At 33.6% G+C, this 27,672-nt stretch overlaps 1 protein-coding gene and 1 non-coding gene across 5 annotated transcripts in view; one reads left to right on the plus strand and one right to left on the minus strand.

Moving 5' to 3' along the window:
* Positions 1–27,672, minus strand: part of LOC129962088 (multiple epidermal growth factor-like domains protein 11) — a 308,991-nt gene that overhangs the window by 3,006 nt on the left and 278,313 nt on the right. For 3 of the 4 annotated variants that reach the window (XM_056075806.1, XM_056075809.1, XM_056075804.1), the window contains 8 exons: positions 22,424–22,570; positions 20,994–21,128; positions 19,210–19,335; positions 18,095–18,223; positions 12,735–12,842; positions 10,977–11,109; positions 8,227–8,252; positions 2,710–2,847 (listed from right to left, as the gene is read on the minus strand). In XM_056075806.1, coding sequence (XP_055931781.1) covers positions 2,710–2,847; positions 8,227–8,252; positions 10,977–11,109; positions 12,735–12,842; positions 18,095–18,223; positions 19,210–19,335; positions 20,994–21,128; positions 22,424–22,570 — 942 coding nt within the window. The remainder of the gene's footprint in view (positions 1–2,709; positions 2,848–8,226; positions 8,253–10,976; positions 11,110–12,734; positions 12,843–18,094; positions 18,224–19,209; positions 19,336–20,993; positions 21,129–22,423; positions 22,571–27,672) is intronic. The other variant, XM_056075805.1, reaches the window with a different exon arrangement.
* LOC129962437 (U6atac minor spliceosomal RNA) lies at positions 25,457–25,584 on the plus strand. The gene has a single exon (XR_008783898.1). It is a non-coding gene; the product is annotated as a U6atac minor spliceosomal RNA (small nuclear RNA).

Raw genomic sequence — 27,672 nt, forward strand, 5'->3', positions numbered from 1 at the left:
TTTCATTAAAGACAAATGTTTTTTTTTAATAATAATATCAGAGCCAAAATAATAACAAGAAATTTTTAATAAAATACTTACTGGACATAGGGATTTTTCGGATTACAGATTTCGGATTTCAGATCAGACATTTGGGTAAAAATTTTTAATGTAAGAATGCACTGGGGTGCAGTTTCATATATTATTAAAGAACGTGAGCTTTGAAACAAGCAACGCTGATAAGAGGCTTCTAGCTGGATGGAAATAGAATTGAAAAATTGAAATTCTAATTCCTCAGGCACTCAGTCATTTTGATTGTTGAGAGACCTCTCATTAAAGAGTTGCATGATTATATTATATATATATATGTGTGTGTGTGTGTGTGTGTAATGATGTCTCAAAATTTAAATTAAATTATAATTAATTTTCTAATTTTTATCTTACTTTAACCCATATTAACTTCATTTTAAAATATTCTTTTATTTCTTGATCCCATTCCACTTTTTTTTTATTTAATTAATTCAACATGAGTTCTAAAATTGCTGAAATCGACAAGTTCTCACATTCCGAGTAAAGGGATAAAAAAAAATGCCAAGCCAAGCAAATTCTTTTAAAATGTATCTGAAATTTTCCTTATCTAAATCGACACGTGTAAAGAAATCCCTGTCTGAATCTCATGGTATATAATTATCGTTAAAATATTTTTGCCCATTTTCGCCCTTTTCTTTTTTTGCTCTTGTGTTATGACGCAGAAGTATCTTTTCACTTCTTGCTTGTAAATAAATTATGCCTCCCGGGATGGAATAAAGCGAAGCTTTAAAATTACAAAATTGCCTTCTCCCTTCGGCCACGAAACTGCTCAAAAATATACGCTTTGCATATTTTTGACATTATTTTCATTTATTGTACTCTTTTACATTTACTTTTTCTTCTATTTCTCATTATTTTTCTTTTCTATTTTCTGTTTTTTAATTTTTGTTGTCTGCTACTTGGCATTCCAGAACACCTAAGTATAAATGAGCTGCCTGCTTGTTCTTGATTTTTACTTTCACTGGCATGTGAATTCTTTTGTTGCTTTCAAACTTATCTGGTCGAAATGCTATGCAAAATATCAAAACGTGAAAAAAATATACAACAATTTTATTGGTTTAAATTATCCAATTATTTATCCAAAACGGCCTCTAAGTTTGTATTTCGATGCGATAGCAAAAAGGATTGGAACATGAGACTCCGGTCTTTTGCGTTTAAATAATAAAAAAAACAAATAAAAAAAAAAACATTTAGATTAAAGGAAAGGATTAAATTTCAAATATGTAAGCTGGAAAAGTATCTATAAAATAAGCTGTCGAACTTTATGAAAGTTTAATAAGGTCAGAATAAAATTAAATCAGCTTAATTAGGACAGGGTAAATTTTGAAAGATATTTGACATTCTTTTTTCTTAAAATTAGTGAAAAATTTCCGAAATTCCACACACGTAAGTTTTACAAAGAAGGAAATAAGTGATAAAAAATCTAGATAAATACTTGCATTATTCTTTTTCAAAAAAATTTTACCAAAAAAAATGTTCTTCGAAAAATATCTGTAAGTTTTTTTCTATAAATCTGAAGTCATAGATTTAAAAAAATTGTTATAAAAGTATTATGTGTTATTTTATGATTTGATATAGTATTAGAATGATGATTTTTCTTTAAAAAAAGTGATGAAAATTAAATTTTAAATTAATATTTTATCTCAATAATTAATCTTGAATTCATTTCCTGATGACCATTTCAATCATAGAAAATACTATCTAATGATTTTTGCAAATCAATCGCCAAGAAATTCAAATCTTTCTTTTTCAAATCTAATCTTTACTGCTATTTTCTAAACATTAGCCATAATATCTTTTGATATCATAGAACAGCAATTTTAAAATAGGATTTTTCTTGGTCCCAGAATTCTGAGTGGAAGAAAAGTATGTATTTCTCAGCAGTTTATAATGACTGCAAGTTTTTATAAATATCAAAAATTTTAAAAAAATAAAACAGGCACCAGACTTAAAGTTTTATCACTTATTCCCTTCTGTTTAAAACATTATAAATAATGAATTATGAATATTTCGTTAAAATTAAAATAAAAACAATGAAACATTTTCCCAAATTTGCATCTTTCTAAAATTTACTTTCGATTTAGTAAAGCTTTTAACACTTCCGATAGCTTATTTTATAGGCCTTTTTAACATCTAGAACTATTTAATTAAAAAAAAAATCTCCTCTCAATTAAATTTTATTTTTTAATTTTAATATAAAAATTCGGTGTTCCATCTTTTACATCTTATTTGGTAACGTATCCTTGTGTAAACTTAGAGGATTTCCAATTAAAAAAAAATTCCCAAATAGAAAAGTCAGTATTATGCATTTTTTACAGGAAAAAGTACTACATGGGATAAATTGTTTTGTTGCAGCATATTCCATTCGACTTCAGCTGGGGTAGGGCTTGGATTTTGTATATCATGAATGCTTTGAATATTAAGTTTTTTTTTTCGATATACTTTCTAAATATGAGATTTGCACTTCATGCGACAATAAGTGTGATAAGATTATTCCAAAGTGATCTCTTTACGAAAACAAAAATCAATGAAGATGTTTTTTCTGAATTTAACCAGTAAAATTTTCAAAATATATTCTTGAGTATATAGAAATTAGAATAAAATTCATGATGTAATGTTGAATCAATGACATCGGCTGACCTTTCTTCAACTCGACGTTCTCGTAGATTCCATCTTGGCTCATTGCTCCAAGCTCAGGCTCTACGTAAATATTTCCCTGATTCACTTCATTGCAGTTCGATTCTTCCAATTTGGAACACTGAATATTTTGAGGTGTTGCTAAAAATGGGAGATTGAAATTAAAAAGATATTTATTGGTGTCATGCCAAAAATGAACAAATATTGTAAAATAAAAGTATAAAGTAAAATAAGTATTGTAAAATAAAAGTATAATGTTTTTAATACATCATATGCGAAATACGATTCCTCATGTTATCTTTCATTTAACTACATATTGTCTTAAGTTCTTTTATACTATTACTAAAAAATGAGACTGGGTTGTAGAGCGTTGGATTCGCATCCCTTAGGTTGCGAATTCGAACCCTGCCAACCGAAGACTCTCCGTGTGTGTGGTGGCTGGTGCACATATAAATCTGCCGTGGTCACAAAATCCTCCATGTCGAGAGTAATACCACTGAGGGGTACTGGATCAGGGGTGATCATTGTCTGATTCATGTCTAAATTGCGATCTATGGATGAGTGAATGAAATGCATGAATGAAGTCCGCCCTTTAAAAAGGGTTGTGACGTGTGTGTAGCTAAGTCGTACTCTTGGTCATAGATGGCGCTAGTGAAAAAACAAGAGACGCGATTTTGGCTTAAAATCACTGACTTCTAATATCAGTGGGCTTGTCTATGGAAAGTGCAATTAGAAACAACAACAACACAACTAAAAAATGAAATTTGAAATTGGGTTTTAAGTTAAATTTGTAGATAGGTATCAAATTTTTCTCCTATCTATCAAGAATCCGAACATCTGTTGATCTTTACTTTTGCCTTCATGTAAATACGAATTTAAAATCGCAACGATTTAGTTAAATGAAATATGATATTTTGAAATGTCATCTTGGAAGTAAAATTGTAGTTCTACACCCTCAATCTACAATTTTTATGAGGGAAGAAAGGGCGAATAACATTTTTATTAAAGAAAATGGAATGGGAGAAAGTTTTGTGGAGACCATTCTTACTGTCAATTCTCACTAGCAAAATGTTCGCTGTCAACTAGAAATTATTTGTCATCCAGTTTGTCGTCCAAAAGTTTTCTGTCGTCTAAACAGATAAAAAATACATGTTACTAAGTCCTTATATAGTACTGTTACGAAATTTCCGGGTTCGTTTGGATAGTGGAAGTTATATGGTGTGGAGAACGCTCAATCAGCAGGCGGCAGTAGAAAAAAAAACAACTACGTTTATTTACACGAAGGCACACAGGACAGCACAAAGACGACAACTATATACAGCACAGAAGACGATTATCTTCAGTCGAGACGGGCAGCATACAACTGGACTCTACTGCAGACAGTAGCCCACAGCTTAGTTCAGCACTAGCTTGACTCCGTCGCCGCTCTGCTAATCCATGGAAGACAGTTGCACACAGTTCTTTAACGTCGATTCCGACTACTCTCTGTCACTTCCGACTACTCCGCTCTGTCGATTTCGACCACGACTACGACTACTCCATCGTCTACCTTCCACTGGCAGCTGCGGCTGTTTTCTTTTATAGGTCTCAGGAGGCGGGGCTAGAAGCCTCTCAACCAATCAGGAACGTTCGAGGCGTATCTCGGTTCCTACTGGACGAATCGGGAAAATTCTCGATGTTTCGGGTATAATCTATTTTGGCGCCAAAGTCGCCAAATTGGTTGCCAAGCTCCGGGACCCCCGACGCGACACACGGACTCCCTCCAATACAGATGACTGTAAAACATTCTTTCCGATGGTGGAACCAACTATGCTGGGAAGCAGCATTACAGAATCGTAACAGTACGGAAATTACGGCACCAATTCCCAACTTCTGACCTGTCAGATGTGTACGAGTCTTGAGTTGCAGTTATGCGTCTTAATGCGCGTTGCTTATAACTACGTTATAACTTTCGTCAATATAAAACGTCATCTTTGTTCGTAAAATATGATGAATAATTTGGAATAGTATCGCTATAAAAGAAAACACTGTTCCAAGATGAACAGTATTGTTCTGTAATAAAAGTCGTTCTATTTTTTTAGAAAGTCCATGAAAATAAACTGCCTGATATCCCTAGTGAATGTCCATGCGTTGTTGAAACGACGCACAAACTACGTTTTCCCCCTAAAACCCAATGTTTTCGACATAATATTTTGTTAGATCACTGGACATGTGAGCATAACGACAAATGAAAATGCAGAAGGGGTTGTAGAGATAACCATTAAAACAAAATGCATCTCTAAACGATATTAATCTGATAATAAATATAGATCTCCATAAGAAATGGCAAAACATATGTTGTTGTTGTTACTTATGGCACTTGTCCTAGAGCAGCTGCTGACTTTATCAGCGATTTTAAGACGAGTTCTGTGCAGTAGCTTCTGACGATAAACACCAAAAGGCAGAAGTCTGACTCCTGGCTCATATGAAGATGAAATTCACACACTCGCTTGTACAACCCTTTTCTACAGGGCAGTTCTTTTACACACCTCACAGATAGAACATGGGGTAACGAACAAACATGCCCGAACCAGGGCTCCTAGATCACAGGGAAGACGCACTACCCCTAGGCCATGAGGCCGGAGGTAAAACATACTGCTTTTTATATAATTGCCCATATCCTGGTTTTACACCTAATATATAAAAATCTCATGCCACGGTGGTTGTGTTCGTACTCCTCCGAAACGGCTCGACCGATTTTCATGAAATTTTTTATGTGTATTTGGTAGGTATGAGAATAGGTCGTAAAGTATATTTCACAACGTTAGGTAATTAGGGTGTTCCTATCCACGTTCACCGTACGATGAGGAGATCAACGCTTGCTTGAAATCATCGCCACTGTGGCGTAATGTTGAAAAAGTCCAGCTAAAAATAAACACGAGCTTCCAAATAATACAAGATCCATCTGCTGACATATTCTCGGACCAATTGTTAGATATCGGTGATGGAAAAGTTGATTTCTATGAAAATACTGGATGCATAAAATTGCCCACTCATTTCTGCACTATCGTTGATTCGCAAAATGCTCTAATTGACCGCATATTTCCCGATGTGCGCACATAATACATAGCCATTTTGGCAGCAAAAAATGTGAACGTCGACGATTTAAACTTCAAGATAAAGTAGTCGTTGCCAGGCGACTTAGTATCATACAAATTGATCGATGCAGTTTGCGATGCTAACGAAGCTGTAAATTATCCTGTAAAATTAGTTTTTGAACTCACTGTATTTGCCAGGCATGTCACCACACCTTCTACGACTGAAAGTTGGATCTCCGTTTATTTTACTTCGGAATTTGAACCCACCACGGCTGTGCAATGACACACGATTGGTCATTAAAAAATTGATGAAAAACGTTATCGAAGCCACCATTTTGAATGGTAAATTCCGAGCCGAAAATGTTTTGCTGCCACGAATTCCACTGATTCTCACAGACGTGCCAATCGAATTCAAACGCGTTCAATTTCCTACTAGATTCGCATTCGCAGTGACAATCAATAAATCGCAAGGACAAACGATGTCTGTATGCAGCTTAGATTTAGGCGCACCATGTTTTTCCCACGGACAATTATACGTGGCATGTTCTCGTGTGAGCAAACCATCGAGCTTATTTGTGTTGACTAAAGATGGACTGACAAAAAATTCTGGCTCTCAATTGCTCTTCGAAATGAAGGTTGATTTTCTTTTTTTCATTTTTATACTTTAAGATAAAAAATATATTACTTTTTTCAATTTAAGTTTGATTTTTAAGAGATCAAACAATGTATATGTTCATTGCGTTAATGAAATACATTGTATTGAGAAAATGAATGGTTTTGTTTTTATCGGCGTTCATCGTCTACAGCGTTCCATTTCTCTTTCTGTCATAGATTCCATCCCCACACACTTACAATACATTCATTTTTTTTAATTAACAACCAAAATATTCACTAGAAATAATTTATATGGCAGAACAACGTCTGCCGGGTCATCTAATTTTAATAGTAAAAATACATTAAAATTGACAGGACCTGAGAAATGGTTACGCGTATTCTATGCATACACTGAAACATGCTAAAGAAGGGATTAGCAACAAAGTGTATTTCCTGTAATATGACTTTATCTTGGATATATTCCAATCGAGTATACTATTTTATCTCATTTCAAAACATTTTATTTTGAGAATTAGCTTCGTCATTTCATTGATTTAGTGTGATATATTCCTATTTTATTACAGATATTCTGACAAATATGGTTCTTATTCCATAAATATTCAGTTCATATTTACCATGATTATGTTACTTTAACTTGGTAAATCCCAACTTCTTTTCAATGCATAGATTTGAATGCTTACATTCAGGAATTGCTGATAAGATTTTCATTATGTAGCAGTGAATAGCATTGAGATTCTCAATGGCTTATGGGGCATGAAAGGAAATAAATTTTGCGCAGGTGAAGCGATGAATGGCCATGACCTTCATTCAATAGTGCGTATCATTTTTGAGATAGTGTAGACTGTAAGTTACTTTTTAAGAGGCGTGTATAAGAGTTTATACAGATTCAGTGTTGTCATTAATGGTTTTAATGTCACAAAATTTGCATACGTTTTAATTCTGGGGGGGGCATCATCGAGGTAGATAATAAAAATTACGTATAGAATCATTGAATTGGTTTTTGAATGAACATGCATAGGGATATTTATAAGTTCCGGAGGATTCACGGTTCACTCATAATAGGACCGTTTTTCTCAACATAAAAATGTACAAAAAGATTTAAATTTATGAATAATATGTGAATTTTTATAAATATATCCAACCAATTATCAATTTCGCATTCAGATTAGCAGTGGCAATGGGCTACGAATTCAATTTGCAATGTAGCCTTGATTTAATGAGAATCTTGCACCACAACATCATAATTAAAAGAAAGTAAATATATTTTTGCTTTAAAACATAACAAAATAATTTAAATTGTCTTGCAGAAAAAATTGATGAGCAAATGATAATAATCAGAACTCACGTAAATTATCGTGACAAGCACATCGAAATGCATTTTGAGTGTGTTGGAAATAATTTAGCAAATTTAAGAAAAGAGACTCGGATTTGCAATTTAATTAAGAAACTATTTTTTATTTTACTTAATGGAAAATGATTGAATGAATGCTCCAAAATTGCTCGAGGCTATGTTTGTGAGATTAACTAAGAGATCCTGAAGAAATTCTTTATAAAACTAAAACTATAAAACTCTCTGAAATTTTAAACAAAGAATCATTCATTGACATAGCACAATATAGATTTAAATGTAAGATTGTTATAAAACACCTAGGCTTTAGATGTTTTGGGTAATTATGATCCTCAGCATTTATTATTTTCTTCATTCTTTCGTGGAAATTTAATTCGGGAGTTTTATTGAAATACCAATAATTGAAAATATTTGAAACAAAATATCGCGATGAAATTATAAAAGAATATCTGAAATCAATGAAAAAATTTATGTACTTACTTCCAGACTTATTTGTAAGTGCAAATCTAAAAATAAAAATATTCCATAAATATAAAACAAAAAATTCTTCAGGAAAATATAGAACATAATAGAAATTTTAATTTAAAAATAATAAATATAAAATATTATTCTAATTGAAATGCATCATAAGATTCTCATTTATTTTTAAAGTTCATTTTATTTTTATTGTTTTTCCAACTGACAGAAATTAAACTTAATTTTCTAAACTAGTTTAAATAAGCATGATGGCAACGAAGGAAACATGTCGAGGCGATTATGGTTATTATTGTAATTACTGTCTTCACGGATTATCGTAGGTTTAAATTTGTGTATAATATTTTTATTATAACTGGTCATGCACTTTTGAAATTTCAATGTAATTTAACCAGACATAGACTAAAGTTTATATGGCAATTTCCTATAAATGAGTTTATCCCAACAATATCCATTGCAACTCTTGAAATTATTTATTTCCTTGTGGCCATCCAAAGTGATATCTTCAGATGAGTGTTTAGATATTGGTGAGAAACCGGGCCCTGTTCTTATCTCTAATTCAATATTCATGGCTCTGTTAATCTTATAACTATAATTTAATGACTTAAACATATATTAGATTTCGATAAAAGTAACTCAAATATATTGAGTTTTCCTTTTTAATTCGGATATTGAGTTTACATATTGATATATATTGAGTTTTCCTTCTTAATTCTGATATTGAGTTTACATATTGATATATATTGAGTTTTCCTTTTTAATTCGGATATTGAATTTACATATTGATATATATTGAATTTTCCTTTTTAATTCGGAAACGTAGATACATTACAGATTTTGGTATTCTCAACAGTTCATGTTTTATTTTTGCGAGAATTCTTATTCTTCATCTGCATGTTTGATTGTTTATTTCAGTCAAAAAAACAGCAATCAAAATCACTCTTTTAAGTCTGATCAGTAGCTGCATCCCAACAAGTGAACTTTTCTTTATATTCTTTCTGATTAGAGAAATTTTGGAGAAAAATATTTGATTTATTTTATAGCAGCGTCTTTTAATTCTAACCCTTTTTTTTATCAATCTGCATATCCTGGTCCAATAAAAGTGAAATTATTCTTCACATCAATACACCTGACTTAAGAAAAGTAATCAGCAGTTAAAGTTGAATTTCAATCGGCGATTTCTGGCTAAACAATCTTTATTGCAGTCCTAAAAATGCTAGTTGCAATTTCTTGGGATTATACAAGATGGTGCATATTGGAACATTTCTGGATGCTTAGTACAATTTCGGTGTGATTCATGGCAGACTGGAAACTATTCTTAAGTCTTACCCATAAATGAATACATCATACATACTAGGTTTAATGTAAGATTAATTTACAAAATCACGATAAAATAGTTGCAGGGATAACTTTATTATATTACGAATCATAAGCAACATGTAAGATGCAACGCAGTATCAAGGATAAACCTCTGTAGTGCTTAAGAGAAAATATCTCGTCTAAATATATTGTAATGTTTCCCCGTTCCCCTCACATGGTAATTGGCATTCCTACCAGATGTAACGTCACTCTTTTCCCACAATAATTAAGTGTCTACGGACTTCTAGATACGGATCCTTTTTACCAGTAGAGTCTTGTATCTAGTCATTTTTTGTATCCAGGTGAACAGCCACAGATGGGTATCTCGTCGTTTCAAATAGATCCATCATGTTTTCAAGTGGAAAGAACGTCAAAACATCCAGATGCCAAACTTTCTTCTCTTATGAAGGAACTCCTCAAATCTTCAAGAAACGATCAATCATCAGCCGCCATTATCATTAAGTGTCGAAGTGAAGTGGACTTTAGCCGGTGTTAGCTGTCAATTGATTATAATTGAAATGTGTTCGGGAAAGATCAGTTACAAATGTATATCCTAAGCAAAGATTCCAACGATCGACTGGAGACCATAGAAGAAACATTGCTGAGCAGCTATTGGTTGATAGAGAATTCGAGTTCTCCAATGAGAAAATCAAAGGTGTACATTTGACGGAAATAAAAAGCGGTAATTTTGTTTAGAAAAAGAAAAGAGAGTAAGGTGAGCAGTGAGAGGCGTTGAAGGAGAAGTCAGAGAGACGTCGGTATTCGAAGTTGCTCCTAATTTTGTGAAACACTCCGTGTGATTCGTATTTCTGTGTTAGGATGAACCCGATAAAGATGAGTGGATTTCTGGAGTGGCACCTGGAGCAGTCGTTTGAGCTGACAGCCTGTTAGCTCCATTTTGGTGTCTATTATCTGATTTAATCGAGGAACTATTTCATGATTCAAGTTTCAACTTTTGTAAATAATATTAACCTAGATGAGAACAAGTTGTTTTTTGCGTACATATATATGGCTGTAAATAAAAGAATTGTTTTGTTACACTACTCTCTTATTTGATCGGTCAGGATCAAAATATCACAATATATACATTTCACAAGTTCTTAATCAGAAAACTGTGCTATTGTGCTAGTGTAAATTTGTATCCGATTAAATCTCTTGTAGTACACGTTATTTGGTATACTCTTTTCTTTTTCTTAATTCATTGACCAAAAGCCCCTCATAGTGGTTCCCCCTTATCTTATTATTTTCGATTTTCAAAATGACATGTTTCTATTTGTCTGATTTACTCTTAAAGTTCGCAAGCTATATTTTTGAAAGACATTGTAAATAAGAATTACACAGATTTAACTGTAGATAGAAAATCTTGCGGAAAGAATTCGGAATCCAAAATATCTTACAATTCCGGCTGGTACTTCTTTCGTTTTTTCTTGCACATCATGCACCCAACAATGATTGAGATGATAATGACGATCAGGATTGCTGCAGATATGCTGGACAATTTTAGCACATCCTGGGAACTACTGAATAAACCTGAAATAAAAAGCATTTTAGTTTAAAAATCGAATATCATGCAGTGGTAATATCTTTTTCAAATATTGTTTGTTATTAAATATTTTTATGTGCAAAAAATGTTACATGGTTCACTTTGAATTGGCTTACAAAAACGGAAATACCTGCTAATAATGTATTAAGGAAGTTTTATAATTGCATTGCTTTTTGTTATAAAATTTCATGGACTCACTTCAAAAATATATTGTTGAAAATTTAAAGAATAACCAAAAATATTCCAACGAAAGATTGGAGTTGAAGATTGATGATATTGTGGAATCAAATGGGATTCATCTTCTTTACTTGGAGACAAGACTTTTTTTTAGCATGATGTATGATATGTGATGATAATTAATTTGCGTGAGCACTTGTATAAATTGTTTGCATGAAGAAGATGAAATATGTTGTTCAAAAGGTATTTGGCGCTTTTTTAAAAATGGCATTTGATTAGAAGAGTAAACTTGACCAACCAGACGCCAACCTAGATTTATAAAGTAATTACAAGTAGTCAAAATGTTATATTAGGAACATGAAAAGGGTTCATTTAAACTCGCATGCAGACAACTGCAGCAAGATCGTAAAACTGACTCTCAGGACTATCTTATAAGCACTGATAAAGAAAATAGATAACTGAAATTAAATAAGACTGCAAATGAATTTGCCGTAGATACAGAAACTCGGCTCTCTAGATAAACCGTGTCATTGATAACTGAGATTATTTGCAGAAAGCCCATTATTTGCCTACAACGAATTCGAGTTACAAAACGGATCCGACTGAAGTGGTGTAGAAATACACATTATTGGAGTTCAACGGACAGGAACTAAATTTCATTTAATGATGAGTCTTACCGCTGATGTGGTGTGGTGTAGAGATGGGGTTGCCAGCTCAGTGTCGTCCTCGTCATCTGATCGCGGTTCAAAATTATGAGGTCCGTCCCGAAATAGCCCTAGTGTTGCTTTACAACGGGATGTTAATATAACAAAACTAAACTAAAACTGATGAGTCTTATTTTCGTTTGGATAGCAGTTATAGATGCTTTGTAACCTGTACATATCCAAGAAGCCTAAAATCATCGGTAAAATGGAATTATACGAAGACAGTGACTGATTTTGACCGTGAGCTATCTGCACTATCATGCGCAGTTTCACAATACTGCAATACACAAAAATGAATAAATCTAATTCTCATATTTTGTTGTTTAGGAGAATTACAGCCTAACAATATCCTAATGGATAGTAATAAACGTTCTTAGCGATCTTCACTGATCATCAGTTGAATTAAAATTCGATAGAGCGAAGTCGCAAAATTCAATAACTGCAGGCTATACCTAGCGCGTGAGCATTTGAACTTGGTTTCAACCTATCATAAGGGTGTCAAATCTATAAGAATAATCAAATAGATAGTAATCAATCCTGAAGCAAAGAAATGGAACCTTTTATTTTGTTTTGAATGCCAGTCCAATAATATTTTCTTCATATTATGAGGGACCGAAATATTGGACAAGATTAGGTTTCGCAATTTTTTCAGAGCTATATTTATTGACTCAGACAACATAAAATATAATTTTTTTAAAAAATTATAGTAGTAAATATATGCTGTAGCATACCCAATATTTCTGTAGACTTTGTACATCCTGTGTGAGGGTCACATTTGAATCCTGCTCCACACTTGCACTCTTTAGAACAACGGTCACCATAGAAACCAGGGCGGCAAACTGCAATTATAATTGTGTTATTCGCAATGAAATGCCACTAAATTTTAGTTTTTCAGTTTGATTTGAATTATTTCACAAAACCATAACTATGCTATTGCAGTATTTTTTTAAAAAATTTTTTTTGCAACACTGCAACTTTTTTTTTTATACCTTCAAATGTCTTCTCAAATTAGAAGATATAAAAAAAATTAAGTGAAAAGACTTTTAACCACTTTTTAAGAAGAGAACTTTGATTAATTCTTGTGATCAAGTTTCTGATAATACTATTTTACAATTAGGATACAAAAAAAAAAAAAAAAAAAAAAAAAAAAAAACTCTTTCTTTCTGTTAAAGGTTAAATTCCTGTGAAAGACTTATGCTAATGAATCTAAAAAATGTCATTATTTGTTTTAAAAAGAGGACGCTCAAATCTACAAATTATAAAAAGATAGCTATTCTTGTATTTTCGGTCCAGAAATGATAGTACGATTTAAGAGGATATATGCCTCTAAGTTTAGAGAATTTTAATAAAATAAATTCTTTTTTTTTTAATTTTTCAATTGATTTATTGATATATTTTGATATTTAATTAATATTTTTATTGATTAAATTGTAAGTATTGATGTTATTTTTTGGTACTTATTAAAACAAAGTTAAAATCTGTACATAATATAAAATGAAGTCTCCTGAAAGTGTCTATATGTTAAAAAGAGAAAAACTCGAGAATACTTAACTGATATTGGACATATTTGTACCATTTTATAGGGCATTTATTGGAGAAGGTTTTAGTGTATTAAAGTGATATCAATTTTTTAAAAAAAAAATGAGTTTTGTAATTGCGATTTTGATTATTTTCCTACTAGAATTCGCGTATGCTTTGCACTTATCTGCGAATGTAAGGAAACCTCAAATTGCGCATGCGCAAATAGCAAGAGCTGTGGTCTGCAAATGCGATATATTTCTTTGTTTACGTCTGATTTTAAACAAAGATTCAAAATTCCTTATACCCAATAAAAAAGGAAATTCAACCTTGGTCGAAGCACATTAAATGCCAAAACGCTTTGTTTCTTGCGCGATAATAAAGGAGTAGAGGAAAGAAATTTTCGGTTAGCGAATATCAGAGAAAGAATGTCCACACTTAGAAAAGGAGCGTCTTATATTGAGCGAAGTAACAGTCTCTCTTTAAATCGCACCGCAATTGAATTACAGAGACAGAATGAATCTCATGAGGAGTGAAGTGATCGCCTATCTGCCGACAGAGAAAGACATTTAAATTTGAGACAGAGGTGAAGAAGTGAAAAAACAAACATTCCCTATATTTGGTCCGAAAAGGAGTATTCCGCCCTAAATTATGATCCATGTGTGGATTGTTGGAGTTTTTCTCAACAAAAATAGCAGAGTATAAATAAGACCAGCCATTTAGATTAAAATCAAATTCTTTTAATGAAAAACTAAAAGGTCTGCATCTTGCAGAGTTTACAGCTACGGTATATGCACACCGGCGGTGTCTGAAGAACAAACATCCAATGACAGTTCATCCGGAAATATAACGTACTTCCGGTTACAAAATGATTATAAAGTAATGTTGCTCCTCAGGGACCGACCTCTGCTTGATTTGAATATGCAACATGGATTACAGAAATGATGCCTCAGTTTCAATAGGAACAATGTCGACAGTCTGACCATATTGTTCAGCTTTAAAATGGAAAGATGAATCAAAAGGTATGTGTTGTTTACAAGGGAATATTAAATTAGAAGAAATCCTCCCCCCCTTCCCCCTCATGAACCATTACATTCACTTCTTACTAATGAACATCCTATTTACTCAATATCCCACACCAAGTTTATTGTTCAATGGACACAGTTGTGGATAGTGAAGAAGCTGTTCATTATTCAATTGAATTTTTAAATTCTCTTAATCCATCTGCTCTTCCTCCACACAAATTAATTTTAAAAGTTGGTGCTCCTGTTGGTTAAACTTTGATGTACAGTCATTGTGAGGTTGGCAATTTTTCGTTGGCGCTTTGTTTGGGGTTACACTGAAGCAATTTTTTTATTTTTTATTTTTTTACAACTATTTGTTTATTGTATTTCGATCGTTCCTGTTAATTTCTCTTGATTTTTTTCATGCTGTACGAATCCTACTGTTTACTTTCATTATTTTCGATTAAATTTTTTTTTTGTGTGTATTCCATTTTACTGCATGTACTGATTTTTTTTTCTATATTTCGAAATATGTTACAGCGTTCATCGGAACCTTACGATTGGAAACGCTATTGCTGCCGTTTGCGCCACATTCGGCCACTTCGCTAGAATTTGGCGTTAAACTATTTTTTGTGTGACGAAAATCATTGTAAATCAAAGTTGTTCCTTGAGCCAGTACTTTTAATTGGCTCTGGTGCTGGAGAATCAGTTTTAATACCAAAGATCCCTCTCATTCCAACAAGTTTACCGTTTTCCTTTAAACATGTTCAGTTCCCAGTTAAGCTCTGTTTCGCCATGACAATAAATAAAGCTGAAGAACTACTGGAATTGACTTAAGCTGGAATTTCACACTGCTGGAATTGACTTAAGCTGGAATTTCACACTGCTGGAATTGACTTAAGCTGGAATTTCACACTGCTGGAATTTCACACTGCTGGAATTGACTTAAGCGAAGAATGTTTTTCTCATGAACAACTTTATGTAGCACTTTCTAGACTTACATCCAAACAAAATCTTTTTGTTTTGGCATTAAGAGGAAAAACAGCCAATATAGTTTACAAAGAAATATTGTGAAACAAGCTGAATTTTATTTTCATATCAGATTATACAGAGTTGATAAACAAGTGTGGAACAGTGACTTATTTGTATTTTTTTAAACTTTAAAACAGCTTTTCTATTGTATATTTTTAGAGAATTGTTTTGTCTATGAATATATCATATTTTTGCCTTTTTAACAGTCTAAATATTTCTGAATGTATGCTATAAAAATTGTTTTATCGTTACTTTTGATGATTTCTAAATATATATTTATGTTTGATGTTGCGTGACATGCCCATGTCATATCGGGTGGTGGCTAGACATATGCAGGGTTTACACTCGGTCAATAGGCAGAGTATGAGCAGAAAAGGACTGATTTATGTTTGTCCCAATTTCATAAAATAGATTCAGGCATTCCATGTTTGTCTATAAATTGCCAATTTGGGACCTCTGAATTTTTCTTTTTCACTGCATATCGTATTAAAATGATGAATAATTACACAAAAAAACCTTGTAAAATAAAAAAAAAGGTCAACATATCTCAATTTGGAAAAATATAGAAAAAAAATGGCAAATAAAATGAAAAAATAATAATAAGCGCAACCTCGTATCAGAAAGAACAACGAGCAAAAAATGTCGAAATTAATATATGATTAATTTTTCCATGCATAAAACTCGCCAAATTCTACAAACGCATGCGAAGTAAGAAAAAATAATACAATACAGCATCATGTTGTTGTCCCATCGGGACAATTAATTTTCATCAACTGAACAGCATTTTTCTACACATGCGCTGCAATACTAGCCGCCTTATAACTGTCCGAGTATAAACCCGGCATTCAGTTTAAACTTAATTTTTCCTCTTGGATGTTATGCCACGGGCAACGGAGTGAGGGTACTTCTAGTTATTTATGTAATTTCTTTATCTTTAACCCTCAGCATTTTTAACTTTAGATGTATAAAAAAGAACACCCATCAAGGCATTTAAAAAGCCACTGAAAATTTTGATGGAAATGTATTATTGCGATCGTACCACAGTAAGACCTTTTTCATTCATATTATTATTTAAAAAAACCAAAATTTTATTTTAGCAAATAAGCCTAATGATGCTACAAAAAGCCTGTCACACACAAATTAGCAGACATCCAATTATACTTTTTCTTATGCTATCTGCTCATTATTGACATTTGCCAATTTTTTTAGACAAATTCGATTAAAAATAATATATTTCTACTAAGCTGACATTTCGGAAACAAAAGCAGGTTCCCGCAGCAAAATTACTGTTTCAGATTAAAATCGAAAAGGAATTTTATTTGCGATCATTGAAATTTTAAAAAGGAAATGCCGCTAAATGTTACGAAAAGGTTTAAATATGAATTTTTTAATAAATGCTGGAATTGTTAGAACTCGTTGTGGTGTTGCAATGAGCGAGCCGTAGTTTACATTCAATTGGCATCAAGGCAAGATAATAACCAACTGTATTCTGAATGCGCTGGTAGAGTCGTTCATGATATCTGACTGAAGGGCACAACACTGACGCAGGAACACTTGCGTTAGTGCTGTGAGAGACTGAAAGTTTATGCAATTCCTGAAGTAGGAAGTTGTGTTATCGTAACAAGTATCCTTGTGGCCCATTATAGAAGCATTTCGGAAATGTCAAAGGACATCCGCCTTCTCCAGATATAATCTTCTGGGTTTTTTTCTGGAAATACTTTAAATGAGTCATTTATGAGCTTTCTATTTATATTTCAGAGTTCGAATCTTTATGCTTGTAGAAGGCATTGGCAGAGTGTTCATGTAGGAAGTGATATTGGCTGAAAACTTACTTCAGGGATGGTGATTAATTGAATTTGTTTTCGATTGTAGGAGATGGCGACGCCAATCATGTCAAGTCGGATCTGGCTGGGTTTTGGCATCCAATGGGAGAGGCTCGCGCGCGTGTGACGTCAGGCCGCCTGGGAGGCTCCTAAAGTAGTAACAACCGATTCTTCCGGCTTCCGATGGACGAGTAAGATCTGACGCTGTTTACGTGGTCTCTTTACTTACTGTTTTTAAGATTGGCCATGTTTGGCATTCCAATCTCAGGTGAGCTCTGCTCCCAATTAAATCTTATCCCACTTCTGTAAATATTAAAATGTTTCAATTATATTTAGTCTTAATAGATTAATTGTTTGTTAATCCGGATATCCTTATTCTTTTTTTCAAAAAATCTACTTTACCCCTAGACGCCGTCCTTCATTCATTATTTGTGAATCTTTTCTATGTCAGCGCAAACTGTGCAATGATGGTAGCTCATATAAGCTTCAGTTACAATTCCATTCAGATTATACCTTTTCTACTTTATACAAACATACACGCATATAAATTAATCCTTTTGTATTTAGCAGATATTAGAATCGTTATCTTCACCTCCTTAAACTGATTTGCTACACCAAGTCTCAATTACCCTCCTGAAGCGTAATTCTCTCTAAGTTAAAGGCCGCACAGCTGAGCAATTAGCAGAAGCGAGTATATAAAATCTGGCAACTCACTCTCTTCGCAATGCGCTCCCATCCAGCCAGGCTTGCACCTGCACATCCCACTGGGCCGGAGGCAGACCCCACCGTTGTGACAGCCGCATCTTTGCTGGCAGTAGAGCCCGAAGGTTCCATCGGGGCATTCTGTTGAAAGAAAAAAGACACTGAAATCAGTTACGTTTATGAGGAAATGATGAATGCATCATTCATCTTTTTGATCTTCAGATGAAATTTTATGTACTCTTTTAACTAGTTTTAACCAGCTAGTCAAACACATGCACTGCTAACTAATTGGGGTTTTACTTTCCTGTTGTGTTTCACTATTGTTTTGCTCTGTAGGGAACGTTACTCTTTTTTTCTACAATGCATATCCATGTGAGATGTTTCATATTTATTGGAATGAAAAGAGGCAAAAATGGATAACCACACAAGTGATTATTAGAATCAATATCAATATAATAATGAATCAATAAGTTCTTAAATAATATTTATGTAGATGTTAAATTTTATTCTATGATATTTTGAAGTTTATTCTGAAGTTGAAACTATACTGTTAATAATGATGATGTCGTGTCCACGTTGCCACCGAAAGGGGGTGCAGCAGCTTCTGAGGGTAAATGCCCCTGAGCACCCGAGGGCAGGAGTCTGACTTTCAGCTCATGGAACTCACACACATTCGCTTGCACAACCCCTTTTTATAGCGGGGCACAATCACACACCCCACAGATAGAACACCAATGCCCGAACTGGGATTCGAACCCCGGACGCTCAGATCACGAGGAAGACGCGCTACCCTTATGCCAGTACGCCGGCTACCGTTAATAATCATGTTCTAAATTATATTTTTTGATCTATGTCGTTTAGGTTATTAAGAATTTTCACCGCTGGCTTGTATATATCTTATAGATTTTTAGGTAAATAGAACTTAATAAATAGACAAATATCTTGCCGTTTCATCCTCTCTGTAAAGCATCGTCAATCGACACATAGAATTCATAAAAGAGTGATTATAATTATCCTTATAAATTTATTTTTCAACTTCTCCTGACATTATAAGACACTAATTTGAAATCGAAAAAGTAAAAATCAATTATATACATTAAAATCAAATGAATTAAATAAAAATTTACCTTTAGAGCAGTCATCCCCTGTTCTTCCTGGGGGACAAATGCAGCGTCCACTCATCGGATTACACTCTCCAAATTTGCATATACATGTCTCCGAACATTTCTTCCCCCAGGTTCCTCTGGGACAAACTACATGAAAAGTTAATCATTATTTAAATATTTCCTACATAAAAGTTATTTATGAAAAATCAGCACTATTTCCTTCACTGTCACAGACGTTATTGTTTGAACTTTATTGTTTCTTAGTCCAGCCGAATAGCCAAGAAACATATTAAAATGTTTTAAAAATGCATAGCAGCAATTTTATTGATTTTTAATTGTTGGATCATCTCTTTCCTGTCATAGAAAAGAAGATGTAAAAGAAATCGAGAAATAGGCATCGAATGAAAAGTTTAATAAAACGCGAAAACAGATTTAACTACCACCAGATGATTAATCGCTATGACTTAACACATGGAAATGGATGACGACATTTTCTAAAGCTATTATTTCAAAAAAATTAGCTTTATCACTATTTTCAAATTGAAAAAATAAAATTTTAATGATATCAGTTTTCTTTATTTTGAATTAAAAATTTTTAATGCAATACACAATTTGTAACTGCAATAAAGTGAAGTTAAATGTCCCTGGATTATGTTGTTTGCAAAACAAGGTTTTACGAGTGATCTGATAAATAAAATAGGAATTTCAGTTCTCGGTTTATTCCCTCATTACTACGGTATCTGAACAAAACACCAACAAGACAGTCAAAAATATCTGTAACTATGTTTTTAATGTCATGCTGAAATTCAAATTCATCTATCATAACATTCGATCGTATGCTTTTAACAACTTTACAATTAAGACTTTTAAAAAAATGCTTTCTTTGGAGTTAACACAGAAAAAGAAATGTCACTTTTATTTTTAGTATCAGTTTTTTTACTGCACCCACAATAATTAGCAGTACATTGATTCATTTAAATAAATTTTTCTTTGTGTCATCAAATAACAAAATGAAATATTTTTAAAAAATAAATTCCATATTCATGGTTTAACAGCTGAAAATGCAAATTATCTGAGCGAACAAGCTGATAGCCAAAGATGGTGAGTCTTAATTTATTTTACGAAAATGGTAGTTTTGTTTTAATAATATGTTTATGAAAATTGAATTTTTTTATTTTTTGCCTGTAAATATTCCGATTGGGTGAATGAGCTTTTATTTCCTGATAATATTTCCATGTACATGCTTTAGAATGAGTGGTTTTCATTTAAAAGCTCTCGAAGTTGTGATAAATAATTTATTTAAAAACTTAAAATTACTCGGAATTCATGATAGAAAATTATTGTTCCAATAAATATGCGTTGTTGTTGTTTCTAATGGCACTTGCCATGGACAAGCTCGCTGAAGAAGTCAGCGATTTTTAGCCAAGGGAGCGTCTCTTGTTTTAGTAGCGCCAACTAGAGCCAAGAGAACGTCTTAGCCACTCACGCATCACATTCGCTTGCAAAACCTATTTTTACAGGAGGGCACATTCACACATCTCACCGATAGAACAGATGAAGAACAAACATGCCCGAACCGGAACTCGACCCCAGGACGCCCAGATCACGGAGAAGACGCGCTAACCCTATGCCAGGAAGCCGGCATAAATTTGTGTGAATACTGCGATGAGAAGTAAGTTTAAGTAATCCAATTTTGTTAGTATCCCAAAAATTAATTTAATTTATATATATCTTGCATGATTCAATCACTATTTTGTATGAGCATATAAATATCTCGATTCCCTGCAAAAGGGGCTCGCACATACATTTACCACATAATCTTCCTGTGCGTCCAGGCGGACAGTCGCACCATCCGGTCAAATGGTCACATGTTGTGTTTTCAACAGGGCAAACAGGACACAGTTCTTCACAGTCTTTACCAAAGTATCCTGGAGAGCATTCTGGTGGAAATAAATAAATATATATATAAAATTTAAACCCTAATATTTTTCCTAATTTTTATCTTAATTTAGCTCGTATTAACTTCATTCTAAAATATTCCCTTATTTCCTGATCCAATTCCCACTTTTTATTTAATTCTACACGCGCTCTATAAAACTACTAGTCTCAGAATTTCTCAGCTCTGGAAGAAGGATAAAAATCCTTAACGCTTACAATATTCTTTTAAAGATATCTAAATTTCCCTTTCCTAAAACTACACATGTCAAAAAAATCCCTATGAAAATCTCATAGTAAAATCACCAAAGGGCAAAATTTAGCTCTCTTCTGGTTTTGTGTCACGATGTAGACTGACTTATTTCTTACCACTTATTCTTTGGACGTAAATCATACCTACCGACGTGAAATAAATTGAAGTTTTAAAATTTCAAAAATCTCTTTTGTTCGGCCACGAAACTGCTAATATATATATGATGTTCCAGAAAGTGAAATAAGCTTTTATTTTTTAAACTATTATAAAAATTCACATGCATATACTAATTAATAATATTATTTATAATTTATAACTAATAATATTATTTTTATTATAAATAAAAATTTAAATTTTGAAACGTTTTACTATCAACTTCCATAGAAGCCAAATTATTTTCATACAATTGCCCACCTTATTTAATGAAATTTTGTAATTGGAAGCATATGCGTAGGTACAATATATAGGGAAATAACAAGTTGATCCATTTTTGGGGATACCTAGTATAATTTCATCTCCTATCTCCAAATACATAGGATACTTAGATTCTTAAAAATCTACATGAAATTAGACATAGTAAAGGCTTAATTAGTAAAGTATCAAGTTATTTAGTGAAAAGTTATTTTTGGCGACTGTCAGTGAATATTCAATCGCTTACCTTAATCTGACTGATTTGCTTAATAACTATCCTCACACTAACCTTTTTACGTTTCAGCAGAATTTAGAATTTAAGGTCTTGCTCAAAAACGTTGTTTAATTCTCTTTAATAAGGAATGCTTTTCTGAGGAAAGTTACATTTTCACTTTATTGGAAATATATATATATATATATATAACCACCATACAAAAATATATAGCCATTATCTTTTTAATAAAAGGCAATAAAAAAAGATCTTTGTAAATTTCTTTGTAAAGAAGTCGTAAATTTATTTTTTAAAAGTATTTTTTTATCCTATAATTAAATTGATTTTAAAATACTGCCAATGTCTGTATTGAAATTAGAAAGAAAAACTACATTTTTTAAATAAAAAATTGAGATATATTTTACCTTCGGAACAATTGTAACCTTGGAATCCAGGATCGCAGATGCATTTTCCTGTGACATGGTGACATAGAATATCATCATCGCATATGCACGTTTCGTTGCACTGGTCACCCCAGGAACGATTGCTGCATGGTTCCTCACAGAAGACACCTTAAATACATAATAGTGAAAACATCAATCACTAGATTACATTAATTTAACTTTAAATTGAAGCCATTTCTTATAGCCATAGAATTTAATGGTCACTGCAATGCATTTCTTTGATCATAATATATAAGTTATACCTTTTGAATTTAATTCCTTATAGTGATAGAAATTATAAATAATTACATAGCATTCCCTTAATAGTATTACAAAGTGGTAAAAAGTATCCCTGACATGCCAATCTTGGCGAGAAAAATGGGTGATTTGGCGAGAAATTTGGCGACAAAAGTTGGTGACCTTGGCGAGAAATTTGGCAACAAAAGTTGGTGACCTTGGCGAGAAAAATGGGTGACTTGCCGAGAAATTTGGTGACAAAAGTTGGTGACCTTGGCGACAAAAGGAATCTTCTAGAAGAATACAGATAATCTGAACATTGTATCAACTGAGATCAGTTTTTCCCTGAAGCTTGGAGAAAGTTCTGGAACTTTCCAAGATTACATCATTTCCTGTCAGTGACATTATTTCCTGTGGAGTGTCTATAAAAAGCAAGCACTCAAGACGAAAAAAAGCAAAAGGATTCGTCTACCTATATATATATATATATATATATATATATATATATATATATATATATATATATATATATATATATATATATATATATATATATATATATATATATATATAAGCTTTCGACTGGGTATGGATCAATGACTTATAAATCTGTCGTGGTCCCAAAGTCCTCCATGTCGAGAGTAATACCACTGGGGGGTACTGGATCAGGGGTGATCGTTCTATGATTCAGATCTAAATTACGATCTGTGGACGAGTGAATGAAATGCGTGAATGAAGTCCTCCCCATAAAAAGGGTTGTAACGTGTGTGTAAGTAACTAAGTCGTTCTCTTGACCCTAGATGGCACTACTATAAAAACAAGAGACGCTCCCCCACCGGCTTAAAATCACTGTCTTCGTAACAGCGGGCTTGTCCATGGCAAGTGCCATAAGAAACAACAACAAACTAATAAAGAATCAAACCCCAAATACATAATTATGGTCATTGTCTATACCTAAACAATCGAAGCTTCCGAGTAAGGGTGAAAAAAAAATTTTCAGACACCAAACTCATACAAGCAAGAGTACCACAAGGCTCAAAACTAGGACCAGTTCTGTTCTGTTACATAAACGACATCCCAAAGCAGTTTAACACAATGTTGTGTTTATACGCAGACACACCGCAATTCTCCGCAAAACCGCCACCGCAATGACCACCAAAACCCACAATGCAAAATTCATACAAATTGCACTAATTAGGCATCTCCTCAAAATTACTGAATATATGGAGAAATGGAAAATAGAAATTAATGCAGATAAGACTGCGGCAATACTGTTCCACAAAGCTCCCAAGGACAAATCATTTGACAGAATAATGATCAAAGGCAAATACATCGCATGGTCTCAGGAAGCGAAATACCTAGGTGTCATAATGGACAGAAAGCTTAATTGGAGGGCACACTTTAATTACATTAAAGACAAATTCCTAGCTCAATCGCGTCAGTTCTTCTTCTTAATCTCTCGGAATTCAAAAATGCATAGGGACACTAAGATGCTTATTTACACAGCCTATTTGCGTCCGATACTGACATATGCATGCCAAATTTGGGGATATGCGGCCAAAAATATTTCAAAATACTTGAAGGACAGCATAATATGATTATCAGTAATATTTGTGGTGCTACATGGGCCATGCCTAGTTCCGAAATTAACAAAGCTCTTATGTACCTAACTTTCAAACAAACCATCAAGAAAATAGCAACCAACTTCTTTAATAAACTTGACACCCACGAAAATGATGCAATAAAGGCAATAGATAAATACATCCCCGATCCCAATATTAAAAGAATTAGAAATATACTTTTAATTTAGAAATAGCCCTATCCAAATTCCCTGCCGTCATGTCCTTCTAAACAAGCCTACCATCTCGTATAAAAGCATGTTAAATTAACTCTGAACGAACAATAGTTTATCCTCAATAGCAAACATAAACACAACTTGGGTACCCTCTCCGATCTCCACTGCAACCCAACTCACCCACCCCTCCGCAGCTGAACTCCGACTGGACGGCGTTCTCCCTCCTCCTTCCTCTCCAACAGGGGGTCAGATAATCACCAAACACCATGGCGGAACTACAAGTACATGCCATCTATCAAAAGCCATGGCTAAATTCTGCAACTCTATGCCACTTCAGAAGATAGCTTCTGGATGAAGCGGGCTCTCCTTCAACTGTATCAGTCTCCACCTAGGAAAGGATTCCACAGCCAAGACCAGATTTCACCCTGCCACCTACACCCCCGAAGACGGTCTATCCTGATTGGTCGCATCCTCACCTACTCTTCCAGCCTTCTTAAGCCGCGGTCCAACGACCGGATGATCTTCACAGATGTGGTCATAAAACTGTCACCCTTCCTTCGTGGTGCCACCCCCGCCTGTGGCAGCGGACCCACGACCAGAGAAATCTTCAGACGGCACGCGTTCCCCTTTCGACCGCTCAAAACCCTCAGTTTCTTTGACTCCCTTCCCCCCCATAGCCCAAACAAATTTTCCGGGTCTTTGATGTTTATCCATCTACCGACATTTTGCGGGAAGCTACAGGCGTACCACGGGCGACGGGGGAGTGTGGTCCCCCAGTAGGTTGGATGTCAGATTTATGACCAAATCCGTGATGTGGCAGGTCATTGGACCGCCGCTTTACTCTACTAGTTCTGGCTTCGCTTCCACTTCATCTGTCATGAAGAAGTCCATACCATCCACTAGATGTCATGCTTTATTCAGTCATCGTCATTAAAGGAGATAGCGTCTTAGGAAGCGGGTACTCTTTTAACTGCACCAGTCTCTTCTCCAAGAAAAGCAGAGAAGGTTAGCACTCCCCTTGACAAGGAAGAATGGCCTCTGGGCCTATAACACATATAAATGGTTAAGGCACATGGTTGCGTACTTCGCAGCCACTTAACCGCAATTTTATACACCAGAGAGAGATGTAAGTTCATGTCATCCATCACAGGCCATGGCTTAATTTCCTCCAATCTGCGCCACTACAGTAGATAGCCTCTGGATGAAGCGGGGGGCTTTCCTCGAACTGCACAAGTCACCAAGAGGTGAATGGAGTATTGGACGGCAAGCAAGCTGCAAAGCTAGTGATTGAATGCGCTGTGTTAGTGCGATTGATTTCTTGTTGAATGATGCTTTGTGCTACTTTAGAGTTTTCCTGGTACACTTCGTTAAAATAAAAAGCTTTATTTTTGTAAGATCCTGCTTATTTGATTACCTCCAAAAACACCCACAAGGAAAATTTTGTAACAATATTTTATAAACGTTGTCCTTTATGGGCACAAAAACGATAATCCAGTTATAATTTCTGTAAGGGATATACAAGCTCACACTTTACAATTAAAATATTTTATTCCTATTTTTGCCCAGAAACCTATTTCTAAGCTATATAGTTCTGACTGAAAAGGAAGTGTTTTTAACGAGCAATATTTTGTGTTTTTAGAGTCCAATAGAGAAAAATTGAGAAATCTAACTTCCCTTTAATCCCATTATTGACATCTAGAAAATGTTCTAAAAATGTTCCCCTGCTCTGCGACTAAAACTGATTGATATATGAAGTTTTTAATGAATATAAGAATTGATATACTCTTTTTCACCCTAACTTGGCAGTATTGTAAAAGGTAGAAAATGTGACGCTCCGCGTTGGGAAAAAGTTCCCCATCAATTCCGAATTTAAAATAGTTAAAATGCTTAGAAATTTATCAAATAATATCATTAATTACAGAAATCCTTTTTATCAATATGTATTTAAAATTATTCTCAAATTAGAAGTGCTTATCTGTTAAGTATTTTGTAAATAAAGCGAACGAATAAAACTAAAAGATTGATATAATGAATTCCACTTTGGCTAGAACCGGTCTTCAAGGTCAAATATTTGGCGCGCTTTTCTTTTACGTCTCCGCCAACTCAGCTTCATTCAGTTCGCAATCCTTATCATCTTTCGTACTTTTTTATTCACGCTTTTTTACCAGCTGGTTTTTTTGATACTATTAATCACATTAGTAGTTATTAGTTTTGATTCTTGAATATTTATTCGATTCGTCATTTCTATTCACTTCTAAAATGTCTGAAAAAGAGAAAGTGTTATCACCGACTACGCTGTACACACCTTCAAGACGAATGAAATCAACAAAAAGTGTAGCATGCAGAAACATAAATGTTTATTCTCGACTACGAGAAAACCCTCAAGATTCTATCAATCAAATCGTCGATAAAGTTTTGCATCTTACAGGTGTTTCGCATTGAACAGTTTGCCTTTTGAAAAAAAGAAATAAAGGATCCAGTCCTTTAAGTACTCCTGGAAAGAAGCGCCCAGGCTCAGTAGGCAAACATTCAGGTCTTGTAAAATATGATGATTTTACATTATCCTGTATTTCACGAAAAATCCATGCATTTTTTCGTAGAAATGAGATTCCAACATTAGATAAAGTTTTAAAAGATGTGAACGATGATACAGATATCTTTTCGAAAAACATCAGCTGAACTACGCTTTACAGAATATTGAAAGATTTAGTGTTTTCTTTTGAGAAACGATATGAAATAACTTTAATGATTTATTAAGTAATGTATCAATAATATTGAAAAAATAAGGAAGCAATTAACTCTCCGATAAAGTAATAATAAAGTAAATAAATATTTACTATTTGGCGAAAAATTTGCGAGATAAAGTTTCGCCAGCGATCTGCATTTCTAGTAACTTTGTACTTTAAAGTAACCCAGTTCCCCTGACAACGACTGCAATTCGGCATGCCTAGAATATACACTACTGCCAAGTTAGGATGAAACAGAGTATAGAAACAAAGTAAAATATAATTCTTTTCACCATTTAAAGTATTTTTCCGACTGTAAGTATATACCTATCTCTAACGACGGTTTAGAAATTAGTTATTGGACCACGGTAAGAGTATATGTCTGTATCCACATGTTTTCACCCAAATTATATATAAATATACATATGTACAGGGAGAGAGAGAGAAAAAAACCTTTTAAAACCACAAGATAA

This window comes from Argiope bruennichi, chromosome 2 (genome assembly GCF_947563725.1).
Source record: "Argiope bruennichi chromosome 2, qqArgBrue1.1, whole genome shotgun sequence".
Taxonomy (NCBI): Eukaryota; Metazoa; Arthropoda; class Arachnida; order Araneae; family Araneidae; genus Argiope; species Argiope bruennichi.